This window comes from Gavialis gangeticus, unplaced genomic scaffold (genome assembly GCF_001723915.1).
Source record: "Gavialis gangeticus isolate Ggan-Ray unplaced genomic scaffold, GavGan_comp1, whole genome shotgun sequence".
Lineage (NCBI taxonomy): Eukaryota > Metazoa > Chordata > Crocodylia > Gavialidae > Gavialis > Gavialis gangeticus.
This window is the reverse complement of record NW_017729019.1, coordinates 8,423,667-8,448,002: the sequence shown is the minus strand read 5'-3', so window position 1 is coordinate 8,448,002 and position 24,336 is coordinate 8,423,667. Positions and strand designations below refer to the sequence as shown.

The following is a 24,336-nucleotide window of genomic DNA, read 5'->3' as shown; positions in this document are numbered from 1 at the left end:
GCGGCAGCGCCGGGCGCGGGGCTGCTCGTGCTGCTGGCCGTGCTGCTGCTGCGGGCTGGCCTCGTGCACCCGCCGCCCGCCCCCATTTTCTGGGCGCCGCGCAGCGCGGCGGGACCCGCCTTCGACGCGCAGGAGCTGGTCCGGGTGTTGCGAGGTGAAGGGCGGGGCGCCCGCCCGCTGTGCTGCTCCGCTTTCCGCTCCCTGCCCTAGACTCCCTGTTCAATCGGCGGCTCTGCTTCCTGCCCTGGACTCCCTTGCCTAATCTTCTGCACTGCCTTCTGCTCCCTGCCCCGGGCTCCCCGCTCACTGCTGCTCTTCCTTCTGCTCGCTGCCCTAGACTCCCTGCCCAATCCGCAACTCTGCTTTCCACGCCCTGCCCTGGGCTCCCTGAGTCTCTGCCTTCTGCTCCTTGCCCAATCCGCCGCTCTGCCTTCCGCTCCCTGCCCACACTGCTGCTCTGCTTCCCGCTCCCTGCCCTGGGCTCCCTACCCAATCTACCACTTTGCTTCCTGCTCCCTGCCTGACCTGCTGCCTTGCTTCCTGCTCCCTGATCTGTCTTCACCAACCAAGTTGTTTTGCCTTGCGTTCCTGGTCCTGGGCTCCCCGTCTCAGGCTGCCGCTCTGCCTGCCGTTCCCTGCCCTGTTTGCCCCTGGGGACTGCGGGGTTGTTTTCCTGTCCCTGGTCTGTTCATGTCTCCTGATGCTAGATGAAATGAGGATTGGCAATTGCAGGCTGGAGTGAAGCAATAGTCCCGTACTATAAGTGGGCGGAGGCTGTTCTGTAAATCTCAGGCTTCACTAACTCGGGGATGACTTGCTAGCAGGTGGCAATGTTTTCTCTCTGGGAATTGTTCCAATTGTGTACCGTCATTGTTGATCCCATGGGTTTGCTAAGGGAAAATGAAAATATACAGTAGGTCTAATTTTATTTGGATGTTCCTCAGTAAATAGCAACACACCAGTGATTATCTGCAACCTTGTTTGACTGAGGCCCTTGCGGAAGCTAGATGCAGTTGGGACAAAATTACAGCAGTGCTCTGCCCAGCTCTGGGTTGCTGTTGGACACCTACCTTGTAAAGCAAATTTCATCAATAGCTGAGTAGGTTTAGTGGGAGACAACAGGGGAGCAGGGTGCCCAAGCATCTCTGGAGGTTTGAGCATCAAGGAAGTCCGTGCTGTTATCTTTCTATTGAAATATGAGCCTTACTATGTACGACAAATATTTGAGAGCTCCCAGGCTTGAGTGCTGGTCGTTGACCTCTTCAGAGCTCCCTTTTCAAACCCTGTAGATGTAGATGGTTGGCACCTTCATGCTACTGGGCAGTCATGCCAGCTAGTTGCAGTCACAGCTTATTGGCAGAGCTGTGTAATGCTGTGCTGTTAGCTCCTTACCCTCTTGTATAAACATCAGTTATACTTGTTCTTATCATTGGGTTTTATTTTTTTTAAATCCTAAAATAGATGCTTCTGTTCCAGAGTATTAGCTGACATTTCAGCTACGCTTCAGTCCCTGTTGGGGTTTTTTTAGTGCATCTACCTGACCCAATCACTCATCCTCTGGTATTCTGTTTTCTGGACTTCTTTTATCTTTTCTAGATGTTCCTAGATTGATAAAATGTAGTTGACTGCTGCATATTCTAACATAAACTGTTTCAATTACAGTGGTATTACCAAATTGGATTTGACTTGCTAGCTTTCAATACCGATTAGTATTAGAGAGGCATAATTAGCAACAGGTCCTGTTAAAGTTATTAGTCCCAATCAGTAGCATTTGCTATAAGGCTTACATCCATGTGGTTTTTAAACCATCTCATGTGAAAGTGCTGAGGAGCATGGGGAATTGTATCCCCATGCTTTTGTATTGCATAGAAGACTGGACAGGAGAAGTAATGGGTGAAAAATATTTCTTTCCTTAGGTTGCTCACATAGCTCTCTCTATATACTTTAAAGCCGTTTGAAATAAAAGGTAAAATTACCTCTGATTGATTTCATTGTCAAAAAATGATTTCATTTCAGGTGCTATCAAAATTCCTACAGTGGCCTTCTTTCGAAAGCAGTTAAATACAACAGCTTTGATCGAATTTGGGCAATATATTCAGAAAGGTACAGGACTTTAAATGCATATATTTTTAACAACAAAGTTGGGGAGTGGGAGCCATAGGTAAAGAGCTGACTAGAGGGTTTGGTTCCTCGGTGTAATGGAACAGTATGTGTCATCTTGATTTTTCTCCGGAGAAGACTGGCTTCTGTACTGGCAAAGCAAGACTTATAGAGTACCTCCACTGGCAGTAACCATGGTGTAGATCAGTGGTTCTCAACCTTTTTTGTACCAGGACCCATTTGTAAACATCAGTGGCTAGTCCTGACCCAGTGCCCCTCACTCCTGACCTGCTGCCCCCAGCCCTCCAGTGTGTGGGGCAGAGGGGGTCCCAATCAGCTACAAGCAGCCCCTTGCAGGCTAGAACTCTGGCAGTCTGCAAGGGAAAAGCCACAGCTTCCCACGCTTTTCTCTCTCAAATGAGCATCCATTTTTAAAGCTTGTTGATTCATTTTTAAAGTGTGTTTGTGACCCTTTCATATATGCTTGCAACCCGCAGGTTGAGAAACGCTGGTGTAAATAGTGCATAGAGGTCTGCCCTGATGCAACCTGACCCTGCTGTGAGAGTTAGGTGGTGGCCCTGTTCAAGCCCCGCCTGCAGTTTGTCATGGTCACCAACAGCAAATCTTCAGTGTTGACAAATAATGACTCCCATTTCTGCAAGGGCTGTCATTGCAGATTAAGACTCATTGGGATTGCTGTGACAGTGAAGCTTGCCTAGGTGGTGCCTGCAGCCTACCAAATATTGTCCATAGGATTAAAGGCGACAGCAATATTTTACTGACTTCAGTAGAAGCAGGCTTATGCTATGCAGCCAAAAATGTATGAGTACAGTGGAAAGAACCCTTGCTTATTTTTGTGTGCCTCTTTCTCTCCTGCTCTGAAATTTGTTTTTAAACAGTGTTTCCTGCTGTATTTTCTACTGAGTTCATTCAACATGAGGTGGTTGGGGAGTACAGCTATCTCTTCACTGTTCAGGGATCTGACCCCCAACTCATGCCCTACATGTTGCTTGCGCACATGGATGTCGTCCCAGCTTCAGAAGAGGGGTGGAAGTTCCCTCCTTTCTCTGCAGAGGAAGATGAAGGTTACATCTATGGACGAGGGACACTGGATAACAAAAACTCTGCCATAGTACGTCTTCTCGGTCACCTTGTTTTAGAAAAATGAAAAGGCTGAACAAGGTGGAGGAGAAATGAATCTCTCCCATGTTTTTCTCCTCCTTACTCCCCATTAAATAGAATGTGCTGAATCAATAGGAACTTACTAACCCCTTTCCTCCAAGCACTCTTCACAGGAATAATATGAAGTGATTTTTTTAATAGGAGGGGAAGGGGGAGAGAGGAAGGGAGAGAAGCTATTTAAGAGCTTTTGTGAACTCGGGAAAAATATGTTGCTTTTTTACTCCTTGATAAATACAATATTTAAATGTCTTGTCAGGTATATCTTTGGGCAGTCCTGTCTCTGTCTTTTTTAATGAGTCTTATATGTGCAACAAAGGCAGAATTTGGTCCTTAGAAAATACGTGAAACGTCCTTCATATGATAAAGATACGCCCCCAATTTGTCATATTGGCCTGCGGCTTTTGAACAGAATTTCTGCCTTCAGTAAATTTTGGAGAAACAAAACATGATAAGTATCCGTCATTGGTAAATGTCCTATATTTTGTTTCATTTTTTAGGGGAGAAAGTGGAGGGAAAGTGATTTCTTTAGGTCTTGGAAAGATTTCTAGTTTCATGAATTAGCCCTATGTTTACCAGTCTATTAGAACTAAAATTAAGACCAAAAAAATATGAATGACTCCTACATGCTGCAGATGTCAAGGATTTTTTTCCCATTTTTGTTTGCAGTGTGATGAATAGTTAATAAGTCCAAAGCTTGTGACTGAGAACTTTGTCTTGGTGCCTCTTGGCTACAGGGAGGGGCAATAGTCCACCAAACAACTAAACAATAATTAACTATTGCAGTTTCTGAGCTGAAATGAATGCTGACAAGACAGCAGCAACCCATGTTTCTCCAAGAAGAGAGATTAACCATATTTGGTTGAAAAAACAGGTGGGACTGAAAAAACATAAATGTTCCTAGGTTACAAAATTAACTTTTATTCATTCTCCGTGTTTATTTTCCTTTATTTTTCTTTTTTGCATTAAAGCTACTAGCAAGAATTAACTGGACAGTGAAACCCTTTGTTAAACAGAAGCCTTCTATTTTTACTTTGGAGTAGCAGGATCAAGCCCATTCTGTTTTGTGCATACATACCGTAACATTTCGTAGCACAGTGAGCCTGGAGTGAAGACATTTGTTGCAGTGTCTTCCGAAGACTGTGGGGATCGTCAGCTAGTAGCTATGGGAATCACAACACAGTAGTGAAAAGAATGAAACCTCCTTCAGTGCTATGAATGCACCACATTTCTCTTGCATCTTTTTGTTCCTTAGCAAATAGAATAGCCCTTAATAATCTTGGGGGGGTAGCAGGACACAGTAGTTAATGTTCTGCTTCTGTTACACAGGGTATTTTGCAAGCCCTGGAATTCCTGTTGAGAAGAAACTATAGACCCCGCAGATCTTTCTATATTGGAATTGGACATGATGAAGAGGTATTCCCCTCTATCCATCTCTTTCACTCTTTTGCTTCAATATAGATGTTTCATCAGGACAGCCAGTTATCTGCATTGTCCTAGTACTTGACTACAGCAGTTTTTCAAGCATGGTTTACTTTGGAAGGCCCTGCAGTTTTTCTCACATTAGCATTGTCAGACACTAAATTGAGTAGCCTACATAGCTCAGCTCTCAGTGATATGGACATCAGGGTATAGTCAAAAAGGAACAATATGTATTGATACTGTTCTTCAGGATGATTTTTATTTGTCTTGTAGTCAAAGTACAGCCAAAGTCCAAATTGGGAACATCAATAAAATGCGGAAATCCGGACTAGCGTTTGACTGTTGTAGGATTATAAAACAGAGGCAGACTGAATGATGCAGAGGAAATCAGTCAGGAAACTCTTCCTCTTTTCTCATAATACTGTGACTAAGAGAAACTGGAAGACCAGAAGTGTTAACAGATAACATTAAATACCCTTTTAAACAATGTCTCACTGACCTGAGGATCTCCCTACTATGTGAGATGATTGAAGTCATAAAAAGATTTTATTGGCCCAGTAATGAAAAAAAAACAACCTGTAAACCCTCTGCTGACAGAGCATTAGGAACCACCAGTTAACTAGGGTGAGAGAGAAACTTCTTTCCTTGGACAGGTTATTCCATATGTGTTCAGTCTGGGGTTTCTTGCATTTTCATCATCTACCTCTGGTCACCCCTGGAGGCAGGCTTCTATATTCGATGGACAGTTACTGTGGTTCGGTATGGCCATTCCTCTACTTTGGATTCTTGCAGGTATCTGGTCTTGATGGAGGAAAACAGATAGCGATGCTGTTGCAAGCCAGAGGAGTGAAATTGTCTTTCCTGCTAGATGAGGGAAGCGGTATCTTGGATGGGGTCATCGAGGGAATAAAGTCTCCAGTAGCTCTGTAAGTAAGGAAAGAAAAAAATTCGGCACAGTGAATGTGATCCACGGCTCTGGGGGTAAGTATGAGTGTGTCAGCTTGTCTACACTGGTGCAGGGGTATCCAAAATGCAACACAAAACCTAGATGTCTAAAATGTGATCTGCAGTGACCCTCTTGCTCCTGAACAATGAGGTAGCACTTGAACTGCAGGATCATGTTATTGGTGATTTGATTGCAATTTCTGTCCATCTCTTATTGAAAAGACAAGTATTTGTAAATATTAGTATGATTGTAGTATCTTTAAGAATTACTCGATTTTAGCAAAGTTACGTGTGGTGCATCAGATCTCCACTGTAGTTCTCAGTGTTGCAATCACTGGCCACTCCCAGCTAATGCATGGGGCACTCACCTGCCAAACTAGCTTAGACTTTCTTCTCACCAGTGATGCTTGGTTTTGGTGGGTGTCAATGGCAACTCCTTTCTTAGCCTTGCATGTTATTGTACCACAAGCTTCTTTGGCATCTGGACTGTGATCTCGATTCGTGTTCTTTTTCTAAGTTACTAGTATGGTAATACTTGCCCAGAAAGAGAGTGAGAATGAGAAATTTGTCAATTTGGGGGTTATGAGTCCTCTCTCTCTACCACTGGTAGGCAGTTGTCTGAAGATACATGGATTTCCTGCTGAAACCCTGTAGAATATCACCTGATGAGCCAGGCTGAATTATTTGTCATTATTATGAAAGCAGGGCAGAGATGTCTGGACTGTAAGAGGAGTTGGAACTGTGAGAGAGAGGATGGCAGCAAAACAAGTGGAGTAAACAGGGGAGTATTGGACAGTTGCTAGGTTCAGATCTGTTTGTGAAACTTCTGGTTTCATTAATCTGTTTCCTTTTCCTCCAGAGCTGTATCTTGGCTTTCATAAGAAGCATTCTGATTTCCATGCAGGATTATAGCTCAAAAAAGAACACCATAGTTGGGTGTAGGAGCATTTTTTAAATTGGCAAACACGTGGGCTAAGCTCGCTAGGAATGTTTAAATAGATAGGTACTAGGTATTCCTAGTACCTATCTATTTAAACATTAATGCTGTCACGTTTAATAAGATATCAACTCATTCTTGACATCGTATAAGAATTACCATCCTATTTTTTTTTTTTTAAGAAAACACTGCTTGATAAGTACACTCCCTTCAGTTAACCACCACAGAGAGACCTGTAATAATTCATTTCAGCAAGCAAGTGCCCTGCTGCATTAACAGGAAGTTTGTTTCCAAGATACTTGGAGTATCAGCAGGTCTGTACCAGGGCACAAAATGGAAACAAAAAGGGGTAGGACGCTCCACTTATGCCAGAGGAAATGCATTGTCTCTGTGATGGGGAAACCTCCATAAAGAAAGAGCCTGGATTACAATGCTTAGAACAAATATGGCCTTAAATGTTTTTTGCCTTTGCTGCAACTGCAACAGTGTTTTCATATCGTTCTAAAAATACACCTTGGCTGTTCCTCTTAGCTACAAACATTGAAGAATTCTGTTTGTTTAAGGACTATCTGAAATGGCATTAATTTGTTTGTATATATTCATGATCAGGATAGCTATAACAGAGAAGGGTTCACTCACGCTGAACCTTACTGTGAGATCAGATCCAGGTCATTCATCTGCTCCTCCTAAGGAGACAAGTATTGGGATTCTTGCAGCAGCCATGTCCAGGTGAGAGTTTATTGGTAACATACTTGATTTCAGATGATTGTGCAAAAGCTGCTTAAACTACTGATATGCCAAACTTTCTGGCAGCTTTCTGTAGTTTTCTATGCCATTTTGCATCTTCCCGTGTATGGTAAATGTTGAAGATTACAGGTCTGATGTGAATAAAAATAAGCAGCCTCTGGCAGAGGGTTCATGGTCAGGGGAGGAAGTCATGCTGGAGTGCGTCTGCGATGGAGCTCTTTTCTCCTATGTCCCAGCTGACCCGGGACTGACTGATTGCTGGGTGGGAAGGGGTGCTGTTTTAGAGGAGCCTAAAACAAACTGATAGGCCTACCACTTTCCTAGGTTTTCCCACATTCCTACTTACCCCTTCCTTCCCACAAAGAGCCAACCTTATGCATCTTTCCCATCCCCCCAACGCACACTCGCACACACTCTCTCCCTACCCACAAAATATTTGGATGGGATAAAAATCCTGGAAAGTACATAGCGAAGCTGCGCTCCTGATTTGCTACCCAAAAGAGAGGACGCTACCTTTTTGAGTATTGGCTGCTTTCAAAATGCAGCCAGTTTTCTGGTATAGTGTCAAATGACAACTTTTGAAATTTTAAATGCCCATTTGTATGTTGTAGACTGGAAAAGAATCCGATGCCCAGGCTGTTCGGCTATGGGCCTGAATTGATGATGTTTGAGCATCTGGCTTCTGAGGTAAGGAGTGAGCAGTAGCCCTACATTCATTAGTAAATGAAGGGTTGCCTCAGACATGCAACCTTTGTAGAGGGACTTCCTGACCCTGGTTAAAACAAAAAATCAGAAGCCTTTGCCAAATTGCAGTAGTTCATCACTTTCATATCAAAAGCTGAAGTTTGCTTTGGTACAGCTTCTTGACTTCCTTCTCATCTCTTCCTCCAGTTTGCATTTCCTCTCAATATCATCATGAAAAATCTGTGGCTGTTTTCACCTATTGTTAGCAGGTAAGGGAGCCCATCCTCTCCTCAACATTTCAGTCTTTCTTCCCCTGAAACGTGGGGACCTACATCCCTGTAGAGACATCACTCCATTAGTTCTCTTGCCAAGGTGCTGCCCTTCCCAGGAAATTGCCTCTCACAGTTGAGGCAAGGTAAATGCTTTGTAGCCAAATTAAGTAATAAGGAAGTTGTTCCTCTGTTAGATTGGACTGACATGTGCATTGCTGTCTCTCTCAACTGCGTTGTCATTCTTCTCCCTTTATAAATACTTTTTTCCTTTTATTCTTGTGCAGAATCATTGAGCGGAAGCCCCCTGGTAATAGCGTGGTTCGAACTACAACAGCGCTTACTATTTTCAATGCAGGAATTAAGGTAGCTTCATGTTGCATTTATTCATCTTCTGTTTTGATATGAGAAGATGACCCAAGTTACGTAAAATGATGGTTACCACATATGTGTTACGAACAGGACACTACTCCCCCTTTTACATTGAGTGATAAATTCAGTGGCCCTTGTGTTCTGACGCTACCAGTTTCACTCTGATTTGTAGTGCAGCTGGCCTTAGCTACAATAGAAACTTGCTCCAATTCTGACAGTAGCTGTCATGTAAGTCAGCCTTTGAAAGTGGTTTAAATGGTAATGTAGATAAGATACACACATTGTCAACACTGTTATACAAAGCATGATTGAGACCTGGGTGTGACCACTGTCTGCAGCATTGCAGTTTCCTGGTAAAAGCAGGACCCTGCTCTCGTAATCCCAAGAATGTGGTTTACTGCAGCCCTAAGCTCCACAGCGGGGTTAGAGCAAGCATCCCAGAATGGCATGCTCCAGTCTTAATCCTGGTAATTGGATGCCATGACCCAAAGAAGATTGAGAACCGTATCTTTGGAACACAAGACGGGAGGAATTAATCCAGCTGTTTTGCACATCTCTGAGTAAATATTTCCTTGGGAAGGCTCCCCTGACTATAGATTATGGTGGTGAAACAGTGACGCCAAGTGGTGAAAATGTTTTCTTTCACTCTTTCTCCTTTTGTTTGCAAAGATTATCTTTGCTTAGGGAAAGCAGTCTAAAATATCTGTCTTGTGAAAAACGCGTATTTTCAATTTCTGTTTAAACTGCTAGGTTGCTTACATATGTCATACTTGGTGGGTGTGTGAAGAAGTGGACTCTGACAGCAGTAGACTTTTCTTTTCTTTGGCTGGTGACTTGTTGGCTAAAATGAAGTTAATTATGTAAGAAAAGCATGTACCAAGCCCTTTCTCCCAAAGAGAAATTTTTGGGAACAGAAAGTAATGAGAAGTCACTTCCTTCTTGATAGTTCTGGCTTTCACTGTTCTTCTTAGTTACTTATGTATATCAATTGTTTACAACACAAGTGCAGGGGCAAACTTTGTCAGGCATGTCACAAATTAAGCCCTGTACCCTCCCCAAGTGTCACTTCAGCCCCCTTCCCCTGCCTGATCTTTCTGCTCCCTGCCCAAGCTGCTGCTGTGCTGCCTGCCCCCTCCCTGATCTGCTGCCTGCCACACTCGGAGGCTGCCCGTGGTTGGCCACCCTTTGTGGTTGACCATCCTTGCTTTACACTTGGAGCATGATAAAAGGGTGGTGCATTGTTGTCAGTGACAGCAGGAGGGAACCTTATTCTGCAAGCTCTGAAATGGTAGTTTTAAGCTCTTTGATCAGGGTAAAGTAATAGTGCACTTTCAGTTTCACAACTGGTGTATTTGTAACTATTTGTACCTTCCTCTCTGTTTTGAATCTATTTTTTTCTCCCCTAGTTCAATGTCATCCCACACTTGGCCAGTGCAGCTGTGAATTTTCGGATCCACCCAGCACAGAAGGTTGCTGAGGTACTGCCTACATGCTATGTTGTTTTTTCACATTTTATCTGGTTTACCTTGACGTTGGTTACTGTCTTTAATATACTTTCCTGTACTTTTTTAAATGGATGGCTGTTGGCTGATATGGCTATTACAAGGTTTCCTCCTTATTTTAGTCTTGCCACGTTCATATAGTGCCTCTAGATTTAATTTTTGTAATGCATTCTGCATACGATTCCTTTAAAATACAACTCGGATGCTTCCGATAATTAAAAGTTTTGCAGGCATTATGTGAGCCGGGGTGATCTTTGCTGGCTCCCTGTTCACAAAGAAAGTGTTGGCTGCCCTCTGGAAATTCCTGAGTGATGGGGCACTTTGCTGTCTGAGAGTAACTTAGTTCTTAATGCTGGTGGTGTGCTTCGTCAGAAGGCTATCACTATCCCCAAGATGGAACTGGAGGGGAAGGAAGAGCTCTAGAACGTGTTCCTTTGTTCAGTGTGGTTTATCTAATGCTTTTCTTGCCATGTGTACTAGGTGTATTTTTCACTGTGGCTTTTTCTTAACTTGGCTTTACCTCCAAGGGGAATTTCATCCCAGTTAGGCCAGCTCTCTGCTTTCATGTTTGCTGGTTGTCCTAGGGGGTTTGGTTTCCATGTGGAAGAATGGGTTGCTTGGCTGGGATTTTTGTTGTTGTTGGACAACAACAACAAAATTCTTTTTGGAGACTCTCTCTGGATTCCAGCTATTTCCCAAATATAGAGCAGGACAGGAGAAGGGACCATGTTTGGAAGGCCACCATATAGTTATATGGAGCTGACTCTAGGAGTCACTCTCTTGCTTCAGAAGAGCAATGCATGGTTATGTAGCAGTAGTATTATTACTTACTTTGAGTAGTGGTCACTAGAAGGTAGCATTTTTTTCATGCTTGAGCAGGACTGGCATACCCAGCCAGTAGGAGACATATAGCTTATCTGTATGTCACATCAGCTCCTCTTGCTCTGGATGCATCCTTATCTCGCTGCGAGTAGTTTCTGTATCTCATTCCCTTGAATTCTCTCAGCCAGCTAGTGGAGTGTTCCTTGGGCCCATACCTATCTGTTTTGAAGGGGTCAAGTGAGGCCTTAAGGCAGTGACCTGCAGCTGATGGTCTTGGAAACGCTTCAACCTTTAATGTTAACAGGCTATTGGAAACAGGAAAACCAGCCTCCACCCTGAGGTGCTGCAGGCTCCCTGTCCTGACTCCATTCTTTGGAACCATAGCTGGAAATCATTTGCAAGGCTGGCTGGGTAGCTGGTACCCACACTGACATCCACCAGGGAGATTCACTCATTCCCTTCACTTACATGCTCCTCATGGTCTGTTCTTAGGTGCTAGAGATAGTCAAAGACACCATTGACGATGACCGAGTGGAGCTAACCGTAATTGAGGCTTTTGACCCACTCCCCATCAGCCCTTGGGATGACCAGGCCTTGGGAGTCCAGATTTTCCGAAGAACCATAATGGATGTTTTCCCACATGTCAGCAGCATAGCTCCAGGTAACACCAAACAGGCAATGATTATTGTTTCCTCTCCCATTTCCAGCAACCTACCTCCTCCCAGTTGCTTTGTTTCCACTTTCTGTATACTTCTCCACCCCAGCTGTTAATGACTGGAAACAGCTGTTTTTTCCTCTTCTGTTAGGTTCCATCTTTCTACTTAAAACTTTTTTTTTTTTTTTAAGGGTGGAAGTAAAAAAGCAAACAGGAAGCTGTGGGAAACAATGAACCTTGAATTGACTCTCTCCATACACACATCTCTTCAGGGATGTGAGGAGTAGAGGCAGGCTCTTCATTTAGTGTTTCCATGACTGGCAAACCTTTGTTGTATTGTATTTTATGATCTGAAGCCCCAGTCTCGCAGGCACGATTGGTGGGGTGAGGATTTCAGGTTTGAAATCGCTTGTGTTCCTGACAGATACCAAGTACCACAGTTCCTGTTGAAACCAATAAGTTGCAGTACTCTGCTCTTCTCACCACTGAGAGAAAGCGGGGTGCTCTTCATCTCAACACATGCTTTTCGGGCTTAATTTTAAGAGGGAGTTTTTGGGCAGTGTGCTTTGGGCTCTGAGAAAAATGTAACATCGCGATCAGCTGAATCTTTTCCTTGATAGCAGAGGCTTGGGTGGCTGATGGGTTGTGTTTGTGCATAGTAAACCCATGGATTTGTTTTCCAGGCATTTGTATTGGAAACACAGACAGCAGGCATTTCACTAACCTCACAGATGCCATTTATCGCTTCAACCCTGTGATCTTGAAAGCGGATGATGTTTCCAGGTATCGTATGCTGCTTCAAGCAGAGAGGCTTTCTGGGGTGGGTCCTGTAGTCAAAGGACCTCGATGCGTGTTACGCAAGAGTAGGAAATCAGCCATGTATACCTTGGCCCAGGACTTCAGATTCGTGGAGGCCAGCCATTTCCTGCAGGCCTGTGTGGTATACAAGTACAGGGCAATAACTGCAGTGTGGAGAGAGCTAGCTCCTATCCTTCTTTTAATTAAAATGCATACCATACCTGACTCGAATACACTTCATGGTGCTCCAGCGGAACTTGTGTGGTGGTCTCACGTTGCCTGAACTGCATGCACAACTCTGGGATGTGTCAGGCCATGTTAAAGATGCGTATTTCCATCTCTGATGCATGCTGCACTCTCAGGTCATTAACTCTGTAAAGCTGGAAGAAAGGTGTGCTAAAGCCAGATGTTGCCAGGCAGGAAGCTTGTTTGTTTGCTGGCTCTCAGTTTTGACTTTTGTGGAAGTAGAGTGCCCAGGAGCTGTTCTGTGCTAGGACTCAAAGGGCATGTGATCTGTCAGGGCAGGGAGCTGGGTTGCATTTGGGAACTCCCATGTCCCTCCTTTTATTTCTTCATATCCTGACATTTCTGAACCTTTATGAAGTGAACAGGGAGTCGGCATCCAGTTTGCTCCTGCATAGTGGAATGAAAAATACTCTTGTCTTTTTAAACAGGATTCATGGGTGGAATGAAAGGATCTCAGTCAAAAACTATGAGAAACAAGTGGAATTCCTCTTTCAGCTGATTCAGAACTCTGATATTGATAAGCTTCCAAAACCGCATCTAAGCACCCACGAGCTGTGAGACAAAAGCAGCAGGGGAGGAGGAACATCAGTGGTGGGATGGCAGGGCCTTGGGTTATACAACTCCCACTCTTGCACACTCTGAAATTCACCTCTTTGTACTAGGCCTGTGCACCAGTTAAGGCTGAGTTTAAGTCCGATTCTTAGTGCTTAAACCATACTCAAAGTGAGCCTCAAGGTGGATGAGAGTGGTGACAGGCATGAGCATCATTTCAAATGCATAGCTACAGAAATGTTTTTAAGAGTGTCAGGCTCTTGTTCTGCAAGAAGTTGACCCTAGGGGCAGTGGAAGCTGCGGGCATTCAGCACTTCGCACAATGGAGCTGTAGCAGATTAATAATCTTCGTATTGTCCAGCATAAAACAGTATTAAATTTCCACTACCGTGTATTCTGGGGAAGCAGCATGGCAATGGAGCATGTTTTGTGATGCTCCCGGTGCCTCAGCAAGCTTGCTTTGCTGTTACCAAGCAGACCTTTCCTGCCACTGTGAGGACATTAATTGTTAACATTTTTCTTGAGTTGTGGTGCATTTTAATCCTTATCGGCGTCATATAATACACAAAGTGCTAGCAACACTATGACAAACCCAGAGGAGCAAAGCTCAAGTGATGGATACATCACTTTGGATACGCAGAGCCCTTTTCTATCTATTTGTTTGTGAAAGTCTTGGTCATGCTACAACGAATGCTTTTGTGTGTGTGAGACCTGGCCAGGAGTGCCTGCCTTCCCGAGGTGGAGCCTCACTACATGTTGAAAAATTCTTTGTGCAGTGTCTCAGAATCGCTAGGCACCTGCAGAAATTGCAGTTTGCACATTTAGAATTTAAAACAAGATGGAGAAGATCAAATTATGTAGTTTTAATTGCCAGTGGATCTAGTGTTAAATATTTCTTTTGCACTCTGAGTTACTTAGATGCTTTAAAAGGAAATTTGGTTAAAATGGTCTGTGGAGGCATTTTCCTTTTCCACTGAATCTGTTTGTATGAGGTACCATTCTCTTTTCACCTTGCCTTTTGCTGTCTGAGAGCTTGATTCTTTAAGATGCAGAGTGCTCTCCATTCCCTTCCACTGTAGTGGAGATTAATGGGTTTGGGAGCCTCTCTGGACAGCTCCCAAGCCCAGGAAAGCTGAGTCTACATAAGCACTCCTGCCCTTTCCATAACCCTGAGGTCCCCTGCATGAGAGAGAGATTTCCCAAATAGTGCTAGCGGAGACAAGGATGGCACACCCTCTCCTTGGACTACTACAAAAATGTTCTCATGATCTAAAATTGCCATGATTAATCAGCTAAACCATTGCGAAGAGGGAAATTTGACCCAGGTACTGTAGTAAGCGGAAGTAGGGTGAAAGCCACTTTTTGCGTTAGCACAGGTTATGCAGTATTAGAAACAAAAGAAAACCTTTTTCTGTTCTATTAGGCCATGGCTGTGCGCATCTCTCTCTACGGGTTTGAGTTGTACACTGGGATAGGTGATTGCTCTTCTCTAAACTCTTGTTGCAAAACATAATGGAATTAAGTATGGTACAATGACATGTCATTTGGAAAGCACTGAGCAATGACAACATAATTTTTGCTGCTGTTTCTTTCTTACCAATCTCTCCTTATTTGCACAATAGTTTTACTAAAATTGTTTCAATGTGAGACTGAAATCAAATCAAACAAATAAAAAAAAAAGGAATACTGATTCTTTTCCAATCCTTCTTTAATAGTCCAACCTGCCTAATTGGTGTGACAAGGTTCATCTCCTCCCTGTTTTTAATCACTAGCACACCTGGGTTGCTACTGCAGCTAGCTGAAAACATTTCCATCAAAACAAACTCTCACATTTTTTCCAACTGGCCCTAGTCTCTGACGACCTCCTCCCTACACAGAGCTTTTGTTAACTGCCCTTTCTCTGTATTACTCCTTTCATCAACATTTGTGCATCTGTCTAAATAGCCAGCAGGAGTTTATTCTTGAGTAAGTCGGAGGTTCCTGTGGGACTCAACAGCCCCACCCCTGCTGAGTCAGCTTGCAAGAAGCTGAGGGTCAGGTCTGCCTGTGAGTGCTTGCACTCATCTGACTTGGAGAAGAAACTTGGAGATGCCAGCTTAGCAGTGGGATCTGTCTTTTCACCTTCCATCTTAATCATCCAAAATGGTGCAACATTTTTCCTGAAATCCCCAAGGCCCTTGAAATATGTTGGGTTGTGTTTTAAGACTGTTGAATGGTTGGTAACTGAACAAGATGGGAGACCTGGGCACTAACCCGTACTCTGCATAATTAGTACATCACTGGTTCCCATCCACACTTGCCCTCCACTTGAGAGGTGCAGCAGAGGCCTGCCAGGTTGCTCACCAAGCTTGATGAAAGTCTAATCCAAATGTTGACCAGAGCCTGTTGGGAACACCTGCGTGTGTGCTGGGTTATTTCACATCAAGCCAGGAGCAAAAGGTTCCCTGGAAGGGACGACGGTGAGCACGTCCCCTTTGCTTTAATTAGAAAGGAATGGAGAGCATGTGGAGGTTTCGCTAAACCTAAGTAGCTTTTTGTTTCTTCTGGCCCCAACTGCAGCCTGTGGGCCCTTTATCTGCCAGGCGCTTTTTTCCCCCCAGGATTTGGTCAGTTTTCAGCAGACATGAAACAAAGTCAAATAGTTCTGTTTTATGGGGAATGTTAATCAGGCTTGGGGAAGTCAAAGCAGCTGAGCTGGACTTCTGAGAAGACTGGATGCTGCAGGGCACGTATTCGTCTCCGAAGGACGGAGGTGGAACTCAGCTGCAGGGGTGGGCAGGCTTCAGTGCCAGATCATTGGAGGGTCTGGGCCTTGGATAGTTCCCAGCAGCTCTACCTGCCACCCTTTCCTGGGGAAAAGTCTGCCACCCATGCTCTGATGCCAGTCTGGAAATTGCCAGTCTTCATTCCCTCCCACGCTGCTGTACATCAGAAATAAAAGCACTGTAGTGTAAGGAGGGAAGAGGCCATCAAGCTGATGTATGCAGGGAGCACAGCAGGCCTAAGGGATGCTGAAAGCTGTAGTGGAGAATCAGCTTTGTTCATTTTCGACTGTCTTAGAGTGGTAGTCTCTGGGGCAGGAATGACACCCAAGTACACACAACTGGGCAGCAGATGGTTTGCATCTTCCACTCTGTTTATTCTCAGTCCATGCATCATAAGGGCATGAATCCTGGAGTGGTTCAGTTGCGATACCGGGCTCTTACACATTTTCTCTCATTGCAATGGCAATAGCCAAATTTGCTATATGAGGGAAAAGTGTGCACAGAGGTGAAGAGGTTCCTGTGGCAGGTGTCCGTCTCCCCCACCCTGCCCTCCAGTCTCTGTGCTCTGAACTCCTCAGCTCCTTGCTCCAGTCTGACTCGAACACTGAGTACTGCAGCCTTGCATCATCCTGGCTTGGGTCACGCTATTGTACAGCACATGGTGCCCTTTGGTCGCCAGGAGGGGATTTACCACCTGCCACCTGTAGCGGAGGCAAAAGAGTCCTGCTGAAAGCTGCCTGGGAAAACGTCCTTTACGTTTCCCGGTCTCCTGTCACAGGGCAAGACTTGCACCCTGCGGCTGTTCTGGGGGGGGTTACATCCTGAAGTGAAGGCCAGTGAGTGTGCTGTGCTGCTGAGGAGGAAAGCAAAGGGCAAAACACGCTGGCAGGCAGGGCTGCTTTTGGCAGGTGCCGTGTGATTACGTGCCACCGAGCTTTGTCTCGCCACAGCCTCCAGCCCTGGGCCAAGGCTGTGATCGTGCCATGTTGCTGTCCTGGATAACTGCTCAGCAGAGCTGTGCTGTAACCCCAAACCACCCAACTGGCTGCTTTTGCCACTCTTTCATCAAAAGCACTTATTAGTGAAAGTCTGCAATAGAAACCCATTGCGCAGCCTCCCCACTCTGTATCCCTGCCACCTCAGACTTTCCCAGGGGTCAGGGCTGCCCCTTCCTGTTGTCAGGCCTCCTTACAGTGCTACAAAGACGGCTGTGTCTTGCTAGTCTGCCTAACTTTTTATAGGGTGACACAGCAGTGAGAAAACCATACATCTTTCCCTGTAGAACAAATCTTTACCCCAGGCTGCATCTCCCATGGGTTTGTTCCATGCCTTCCTAAAATGTCACCCTCCTAACTGGTGTTTTAATTAAAATGCAGCATAAGAACTATGCATTGGCCTCTCCTGGTCAAATCAAATACAACCTCCCATTACAAAAGTGTAATGTTGTAATGGTGGCATAGAAACCTAGGCTGCTAGTGTTGGTGGAGTCCCTAACTCACAAGGCGTCACCACTTGCTGGTCTAGAAGAGGACGGGCTCTGAGATCCAACAGCACGATGGACTCAAGCCAGAACTCCTGAGCCAAGCACGCACAGACCTTGGGAGAGGTCTGATCCAGGGCTGAACTTTGCAGCTTGTATCCCGAATCAGCACACTGCAAACGGCTGTGATTCAGTGGGACCTAACTGTAAAGGTTTCCTTTTCCCCACTTACAACAGCCTTGCTTTTTCTCCCCTAGGTCCACAAAGATGTCAGTCCTCTGAGAGCAGTTGCCAAAACTGGCACACTGTTTAGTTGCACCAGACCCCGGCTGGAGAGAGAGCTTCCCTGTTCGGCCAGGTTGCCCTGCAATCTAGGGGCTGAGTGCAGCACAGCTAAGGAAAGGTCAGATTTCACCTCTGCATCTGCTAAAGAAAGCTCGCTTGCTGCCTTCTATTTTAAAGGGCTTAGTTTATTTTGAGCGACGGGTGACTTGGGAGAGTTCATGCCTGTCAAGCGAGGAGCTAGAGGAACCAGCAGGAACAGGGTGTTTACAAAGCCGTTTCCTCCAGCCTTGCCTTGGACGCTCGCACTCTTGGCTCCTCTCTTCCCAGGGCCACTGTGTTTGGTAATGGCAACACATGCAAAACCAGTTTCTCAGGTGGGTGCTGTGGGTGCCTCCACTCAGCCTCAGCCCTGGCAAGGCAGCTCCAGGGCAGGCCTCCTTGCGTGCAGCTTGGTGGATACCCCTCATTTCTGGCCTGCGGTGCTTCTTGCCAGCCCAAAGACGGGCCTCCCGTCTGCCGCTGGGCTCACACCCCACTCCGTGTGTAGTGACCTTGCGAGTGGTAACAGGCCCCACACGCAGCATTGCTGAGACTCCTCTGTGCTGAGCGGTAGCACCTGGTGTTACAGAGCTGGACCACACGCATGTTCTTGTCAGAGCATCTCAGTCCCGATATGCCTCCGCTTTGCCATTGCAGTCCTGCTGTTCAGCGGTTCCAGCAAGCAATGTGCAAGGCTTTAGCCACTCATTGATCCCTTGTTCCCCAGTTCGTACTCTTATCCATGGTACCCCTAGAAACCACATGCTCGTGCCCTGTGGAAAGCCACAGGCAGCTAGATGCAGAGAACGACTGGGGCGTTCCTAGCAGGGCCCCACATGGAGCACAAAACCTGCCAGCAAATGCATCAGAAATGCTGCCCCAGGGAAACCTTTCACACTGCACAGCATGGCGCAGCCCACACGTGCCAGGAGCTGCTGTGCAGGAGGCTTGGGTTCAGTATCCGGTCTCATGGCTCTCCAGGACAGCAGGGGCTGCAGAGATAAAGAGCTCAGCGTGGTGGGGAAGGGAGTGCCCGGCCCCATTCAATAGGGACCCCTTTGACTGATTTAAGAGCGGTGGTGACGGGCTCCAGAGGAAGCTACGTCCCGTTCTCAGCAGGAAGGGAAATTACCGCATTGAGGGGTGGCTGAAGCAAGGGGAAGTGGGGAGAGTAAGGGCCGTGCTGCAGTGATGGATTTACCTTTGGCCTGGGCTGGGCTGGCTCAGGGCCTGGGGCAATGGCACATAAGGGCCAACCTCCAAGCCATCAACCATTGCTCAGGCAGCTTTTCAGGCCAAGTTTTCCCTGTGCTTTGTATCAGACTCAGTCATGGGTGTTACTGGACGCTGCACCCCAACCCGCGCTTACACACAGCCGTGTCCAGGAGGTTACGCACATGGCTGAAAACAAAGAAGCCACGTGCAGTTTGTCATGCAGACTTGCGCTGCTCCAGAACCACGGTAGACAATGACCAAGTTGTGAGCACAGCAGTTCTGGGGCTTGCTAGATGCTCACTAGACCCTTGGGTCATGATGCAAAGGGTGAGGCAGGTCATTTGGACGTCTCGCTGTTAGGGGGAGGGGATTGGAGGAGAACAAAATAGGACCCTAGACATTGCCTTATCAAGGTCTGCTGGGGGGACAGTGACCAGCAGCAGCTGCTTCAGAAAAAGGAGGATGAGATCCTGCAGGAGGGTCTGGAGGAGGACGTTACCGCAGCTCAGGATTCTCCTCTGGTCCCCAACATTAGTCCTGACCCAGGGCACCACAAAGGGTTAATCCAACCCTGCTCCTTGGAGAATTTGAGTGGGGGTAGCAGCCCCGTCCAGCGGGTAGAGAGGAGGAGTGATTGGGACGGATGTTGCTTCCAGGCTGGCCCTCCGTCCCACCAGCTCATGCCCACCTGATAACGCTTTTTTCCAGCCCGTGTTATGAATATAAACGAGCTCCCAGGCTGTATCCGGAACGAGGCAAAAAATGTCAGGCATGTCCTCGACTCCGGCACGACAGGTGGCCGCGCTATCGCCGGGTCAGCAGCTGCGACGCAGGAACCACCGGCCTCATGGAACGCAGGAAGCGAGGCCCCGCAGCGCGCGTCCTGCCTGCACGCTTCAGCGCGGGAAGCATCGCTGGAAACTCACGTGGCTGATGTGCAGCGGCAGGTGGGCAGCACGCGGATGTGCCCTCTGCGTGAAGAAAGTGAGGGGGTTTCCATTTGTTCCCTGGGTCCAAGAACGGCCCTGTGGCCACAGGGGAGGGCAGCATCTGGGCAAGCCTCTGGCCGTGCGCCCTGCCAGTGTGAATTGCTCCTTCCCTGGAGTGATCCCCCTTAGCGTCCAGAGCCCATTCAGCCCATAGCTTCTCTGCAGAGGTGGCCAGTCAGTGGAAGCTGCCGTGGTATTTATCTCTAGTGTTAAAACCTGGCCCACAAAGGAGGCTGAGCCCCCACGCTGCGCCTCATTCCGTGCACAGCTATCACCAGACCTGAATTCCCAGGCACAAATAACCCGGGCTGCATCCAGCCAAGCAGCTTTGAGGTGATGGCTGGTGCTGGAGCCACAGCACCGGACTAGGAACTCAGTGGATGAGGCTTCAAATCCTCCCTCTGCTTGTCCGTTTCCTAGGTGACCCTGGTCAAATTGTTTCATCCTCCTGTGCCTCAGTTTCCTGTCTTTGAAATGGGGGTAATTAAGCTTTCTTCTTCCTACACACCCTTTGTCTTCTCTGCAAACTGGAAGCTCTTCAGGGCAGCGATTTACTTGCTTTATGTTTGGGCATCGCCAGTCGAATGGACCCGATTTCCATTGGTGTCACCGTACTGCAGTTAGATATGAGCAGCTCCATAGGCCATTACTAAGCTTTTGCACAATTCAGCCCTCTGGGGTTGCAAGTTACTACCAGTAAAAATGGTGCAGCTGATGACAAATGCGGGGACTTAATCTGCTGTGATGCAGCAGGGCCAGCCTGTAAATTGTTTCCTTTCCAAAGCACTCCGCTGCCTTTGGTACCTGCTGCCCAGCAATTGGAAACCCATTTCCTGCCTTTTCATCCTCCTGCCCCTCTGATCTCTGCACGTCAGTGCAGCCGCTGGATTTTATCTATTTTAGTGTTTTCATCTCAGGGGGGTTTGCCTTCATGCTTCCACTTCCTGAGCCTGCAGCTGGCTGGGTCACCATTAGACAAGGTCACACTTGTGTGTGCTTGTTTTTGCATTTGGCGGGGAGGGTGCTGGGGCTGGGCACACGGGCTTCCAAAATGTGTGCAGACATGAGGAGGGACAAAGAGGCCCGAGAGCCAGGGTTGTTCAGACAGAAGGGAAACGATGATTTTGTAGCAAAGGCATAAAAGCAGAGGCAGGACTAGTCTCAGGTGCGACATAGGTTTGCGTGGCTTTGGTGTGATTACACTGCCTGGTGCCTTGGTTTCTCCAGTTGCACAGTAGGGCTCGCAGGGGGTTGTGAGCACTAGTGGAAAGCTCTGATTGTGCACCCCTGTTCCTCTGGCTTCTGAACGAGCAAGGAGCGAAAACTCAGAGAAGCGGTGTGAGCCGCCGCCCCGGCTCCTGCTGGTCAGCAGGGGCTGCAAGTGCTCAGCTCCCTTGGAAACACCAGGTGCCAGGTGTCCATAAAGCACCACGTAGCACGTAGGAAGACGTATTGGCAAGCAGCAGCCGGATGGGTCTTCAGTCAGCAGAGCTCTGCTGAGAACCCAGCTCCAGCAGTACCCCTGGCCTGGAAGTGAAGTATTGTAAAGAGGGGTTAGAGCTGAGCAAGGAGAGGCTCAAAGACTTTGGGCTGCTCTTTTCATTTTGAATAAATCCATGGAGCTTGATGCACTTGTTTTCTTTGCGTCACTCCATTCTGTACAGCTTCAGTCCATGAGGTGACCAAAACGGAAGCAGTGCTGAAACAGGTCCCGGGGGCAAGATGCACAGAGCAAAACCAGGCTGCGTCTTACCTACGGATGGACCCACCACTTGGAGAACGGCCTGGGGCTCTAGCCCTCCTCCTTCCCAGGAGCTGGAGTTTCAGTTTGAGGGGAAGGATCACCTAGTGGTCAGGGCACTCATCTGGGACAGGGTAGACGGAGGGTCTATGTCCTCCTGTGCCACACACCTCCTGTCTTATGCTGGGAGAGCGAGTCTCTGTGGGCCCCTTTCCCCCATCCGTAAAACGCAAAGCATATACAGTAAAGATGGTGAGACGACAATGGCAACAGGCTGTGCACAGTCTGATTCCATTGTACTCCAAGTCCGTTGACTTCAGTGAACCCAGGAGGTTTGGTGACAAAGGTTTGACTTCTCCACATGCCCAGTGTTCAGCCTGAGGTTATGAGTATACACAGTATATAGGGGCCACACAGCCTGTGTCTAAGAGGGAGCAAATTTCCCTCCAGCGAAGCAGTATTCTCCCAAGAGCAAGTGACGGCAGTGCCACCAGCTCTGCTCGCAAGCCCCAGCATCAGCTGCCGCCTTTCATGTGGGCACTCAAGTCCCCACCTCATGGCACCGTTTTTGCCAGCAAAGAGCTTCACAAGCTAATGGTCTGTCCGTGGCGGAGCAGAGCCATGCGGGCACTTTCTCAGCTGCTGAGAGTTTATATTAACACTTACATTAGCAGCCACGTTGCTAGATTAAACTGTTTGCCTGCGCTGCAGCTGATTTTCAAAATCACAGTCTACACCCGCTTCCCTGGCATTTCCAGATTAACGAGGCCGACAGCCTCGCGCTGGTCCATGCCAAGAAGGAGCAAACTTGTACACACAGTTTGAATAGAGCAGCCTTCATTTTTCATGCCAGGTGACAGCAGCAGGCATCTAAAATGGTGGGCTGAGACAAAACTGCAAAGCCGGAGCTGGATCCAGATCTGAATTTCCTCAGACCTGAAAGGCATAGGGGTTTTTAATGCCGTTGCTATTAGGAAAAGCTAGATAATGGAGTGATAGGAGTCAGGGAGAGCTGTAGAAAAAACTGGATCCAGCCAGGGACAGGGAAAAGCAAGTAGCAGTTTCATATTCCAAAACGGCTGTCCAAAATAGGTTAAAGGGGGGGAAAAAGAGCTCCCTGCGCAAAGAAACAGCTTTGAGTTCCCCGAGCAGTGGGGCAGAAAGTTATGCAAGCAGGGCTCTTGCTGCAGGCTGGGTTGAACCTTGAGTATCTTGGCTTCTTTATTTTGAGAGATGAAGTCAGTAATTTTAGTAATATTTGACTCACTGTGTATGAGGGGAAGCAAGCTAGAAGCAGTTCCTGTGCCCTCCCCCTACCCACACACTCACATACGCACACCCACGTGTGCACGCACACACACACTCATGTCACAAAGACCATTGGTTCGAGATCTGTATCCAAGCCACAAAGCCAGGGATCACGTAATCAGTTCTGGGTAATAACTTGCCATTGACCATTTCCTGGGAGGAAAGGAAAGGCAGGAAGGAAAAACAACAACTGGCCCCGAGCTCCATCGATGATTAAAAAAAAAAGAAAAACATCTGAATCAGAGAAGCTGATTTCATTCAGAGAAAAAAAATCCTACCCAGCAATGAGCAATAAGCTCTTGACCTTGAGTAGGAGTCACTGGGTTGGGTTTTTCTGCATACATGTTTGTTACAAAACAGTTGAGTGTGAGCAAGACAGGGAAGAGCAGCATGCAAATGTATTTCTTTCCCCATCACTAATGTCTTTGAAAGATCAAGCACAGGACTGGAAGCCAGGACGCATGACTGCTGCTGTTTGTATTGCAAAAGACCTCAGCCCCTTCCTGCCGGGCACTTGAGCAGACTTTGAATGATCTGTTCTGCAAAGCACCTAACACAGGGGCTGGCAATTATTTTGGGTGGCGAGCCGCTTACTGACTTGGCAAGCCATCCAGGGCTGCACGAGGGGCAGCCAGGGGCAGATAACTATTCATTTTCTAAATCTTTTAGGGGCCCGGCAGGCCGGATAGAATGGCCTGGCGGGCTGCATTTTGCCCACTCCTGACCCAACGGCCCCGCATCTGTCTGTGCCTGAAGCGCTACGTTTCGGAAATGTTTCAGACCCTTTTACGTTTTGCATAGGTTTCAAACGCTGGTAGCGACCTGGCCGGGTTTGGAAAGTCGGCCAAAGCCACAAAACCGCTTAGGAGCTTGGCTGACGAGGCAAGGCTGCAAGAGCTGCGGCGGTTCAGCCTGGAGAAGAGAGGCTGAAGGGGGCTGGACAAGTCTCGTGGCACCTGGAAGGCGATTACAAGGGGCGGAATTTCTCTGGCTGTATGGGGCAGGACGAGCAGTGGCCTCCGGCTGCAGCAGGGGAAACGAAGAGCAACTTTCCGACTCGGAGGGTGGCCGAGCACTGGCACGGGCTATTAGGGGCGCAGGCTGGACAGACAGCGAGCCTTTTGGGGGCACCGGGAGGACGGCCAGCGCGCGACACGCATCAGCAGGCGAGGCTGAGGCGGCGCTGAACCCCCACACGTGCCCTCCCCCGTCGGCGCGGACACGGCCCCACTACGGGCCGGCCCCACGTGCAGCGCAGCCCCCGCATGCGCCACGTGAGCCGCC

At 47.4% G+C, this 24,336-nt stretch overlaps 1 protein-coding gene across 1 annotated transcript in view; it reads left to right on the top strand.

Moving 5' to 3' along the window:
• The window catches only part of PM20D1 (peptidase M20 domain containing 1), a 15,698-nt gene extending 778 nt beyond the window's left edge, over positions 1-14,920 (top strand). The window contains exons 2-14 of the mRNA XM_019513741.1: positions 8-154; positions 2,017-2,103; positions 3,000-3,232; positions 4,609-4,695; positions 5,494-5,627; positions 7,193-7,312; positions 7,942-8,017; positions 8,222-8,283; positions 8,571-8,649; positions 10,062-10,133; positions 11,472-11,640; positions 12,318-12,417; positions 13,107-14,920. Coding sequence (XP_019369286.1) covers positions 8-154; positions 2,017-2,103; positions 3,000-3,232; positions 4,609-4,695; positions 5,494-5,627; positions 7,193-7,312; positions 7,942-8,017; positions 8,222-8,283; positions 8,571-8,649; positions 10,062-10,133; positions 11,472-11,640; positions 12,318-12,417; positions 13,107-13,236 — 1,496 coding nt within the window. The 3' untranslated portion in view covers positions 13,237-14,920. The remainder of the gene's footprint in view (positions 1-7; positions 155-2,016; positions 2,104-2,999; positions 3,233-4,608; positions 4,696-5,493; positions 5,628-7,192; positions 7,313-7,941; positions 8,018-8,221; positions 8,284-8,570; positions 8,650-10,061; positions 10,134-11,471; positions 11,641-12,317; positions 12,418-13,106) is intronic.
• Positions 14,921-24,336: the final 9,416 nt, after the last annotated feature.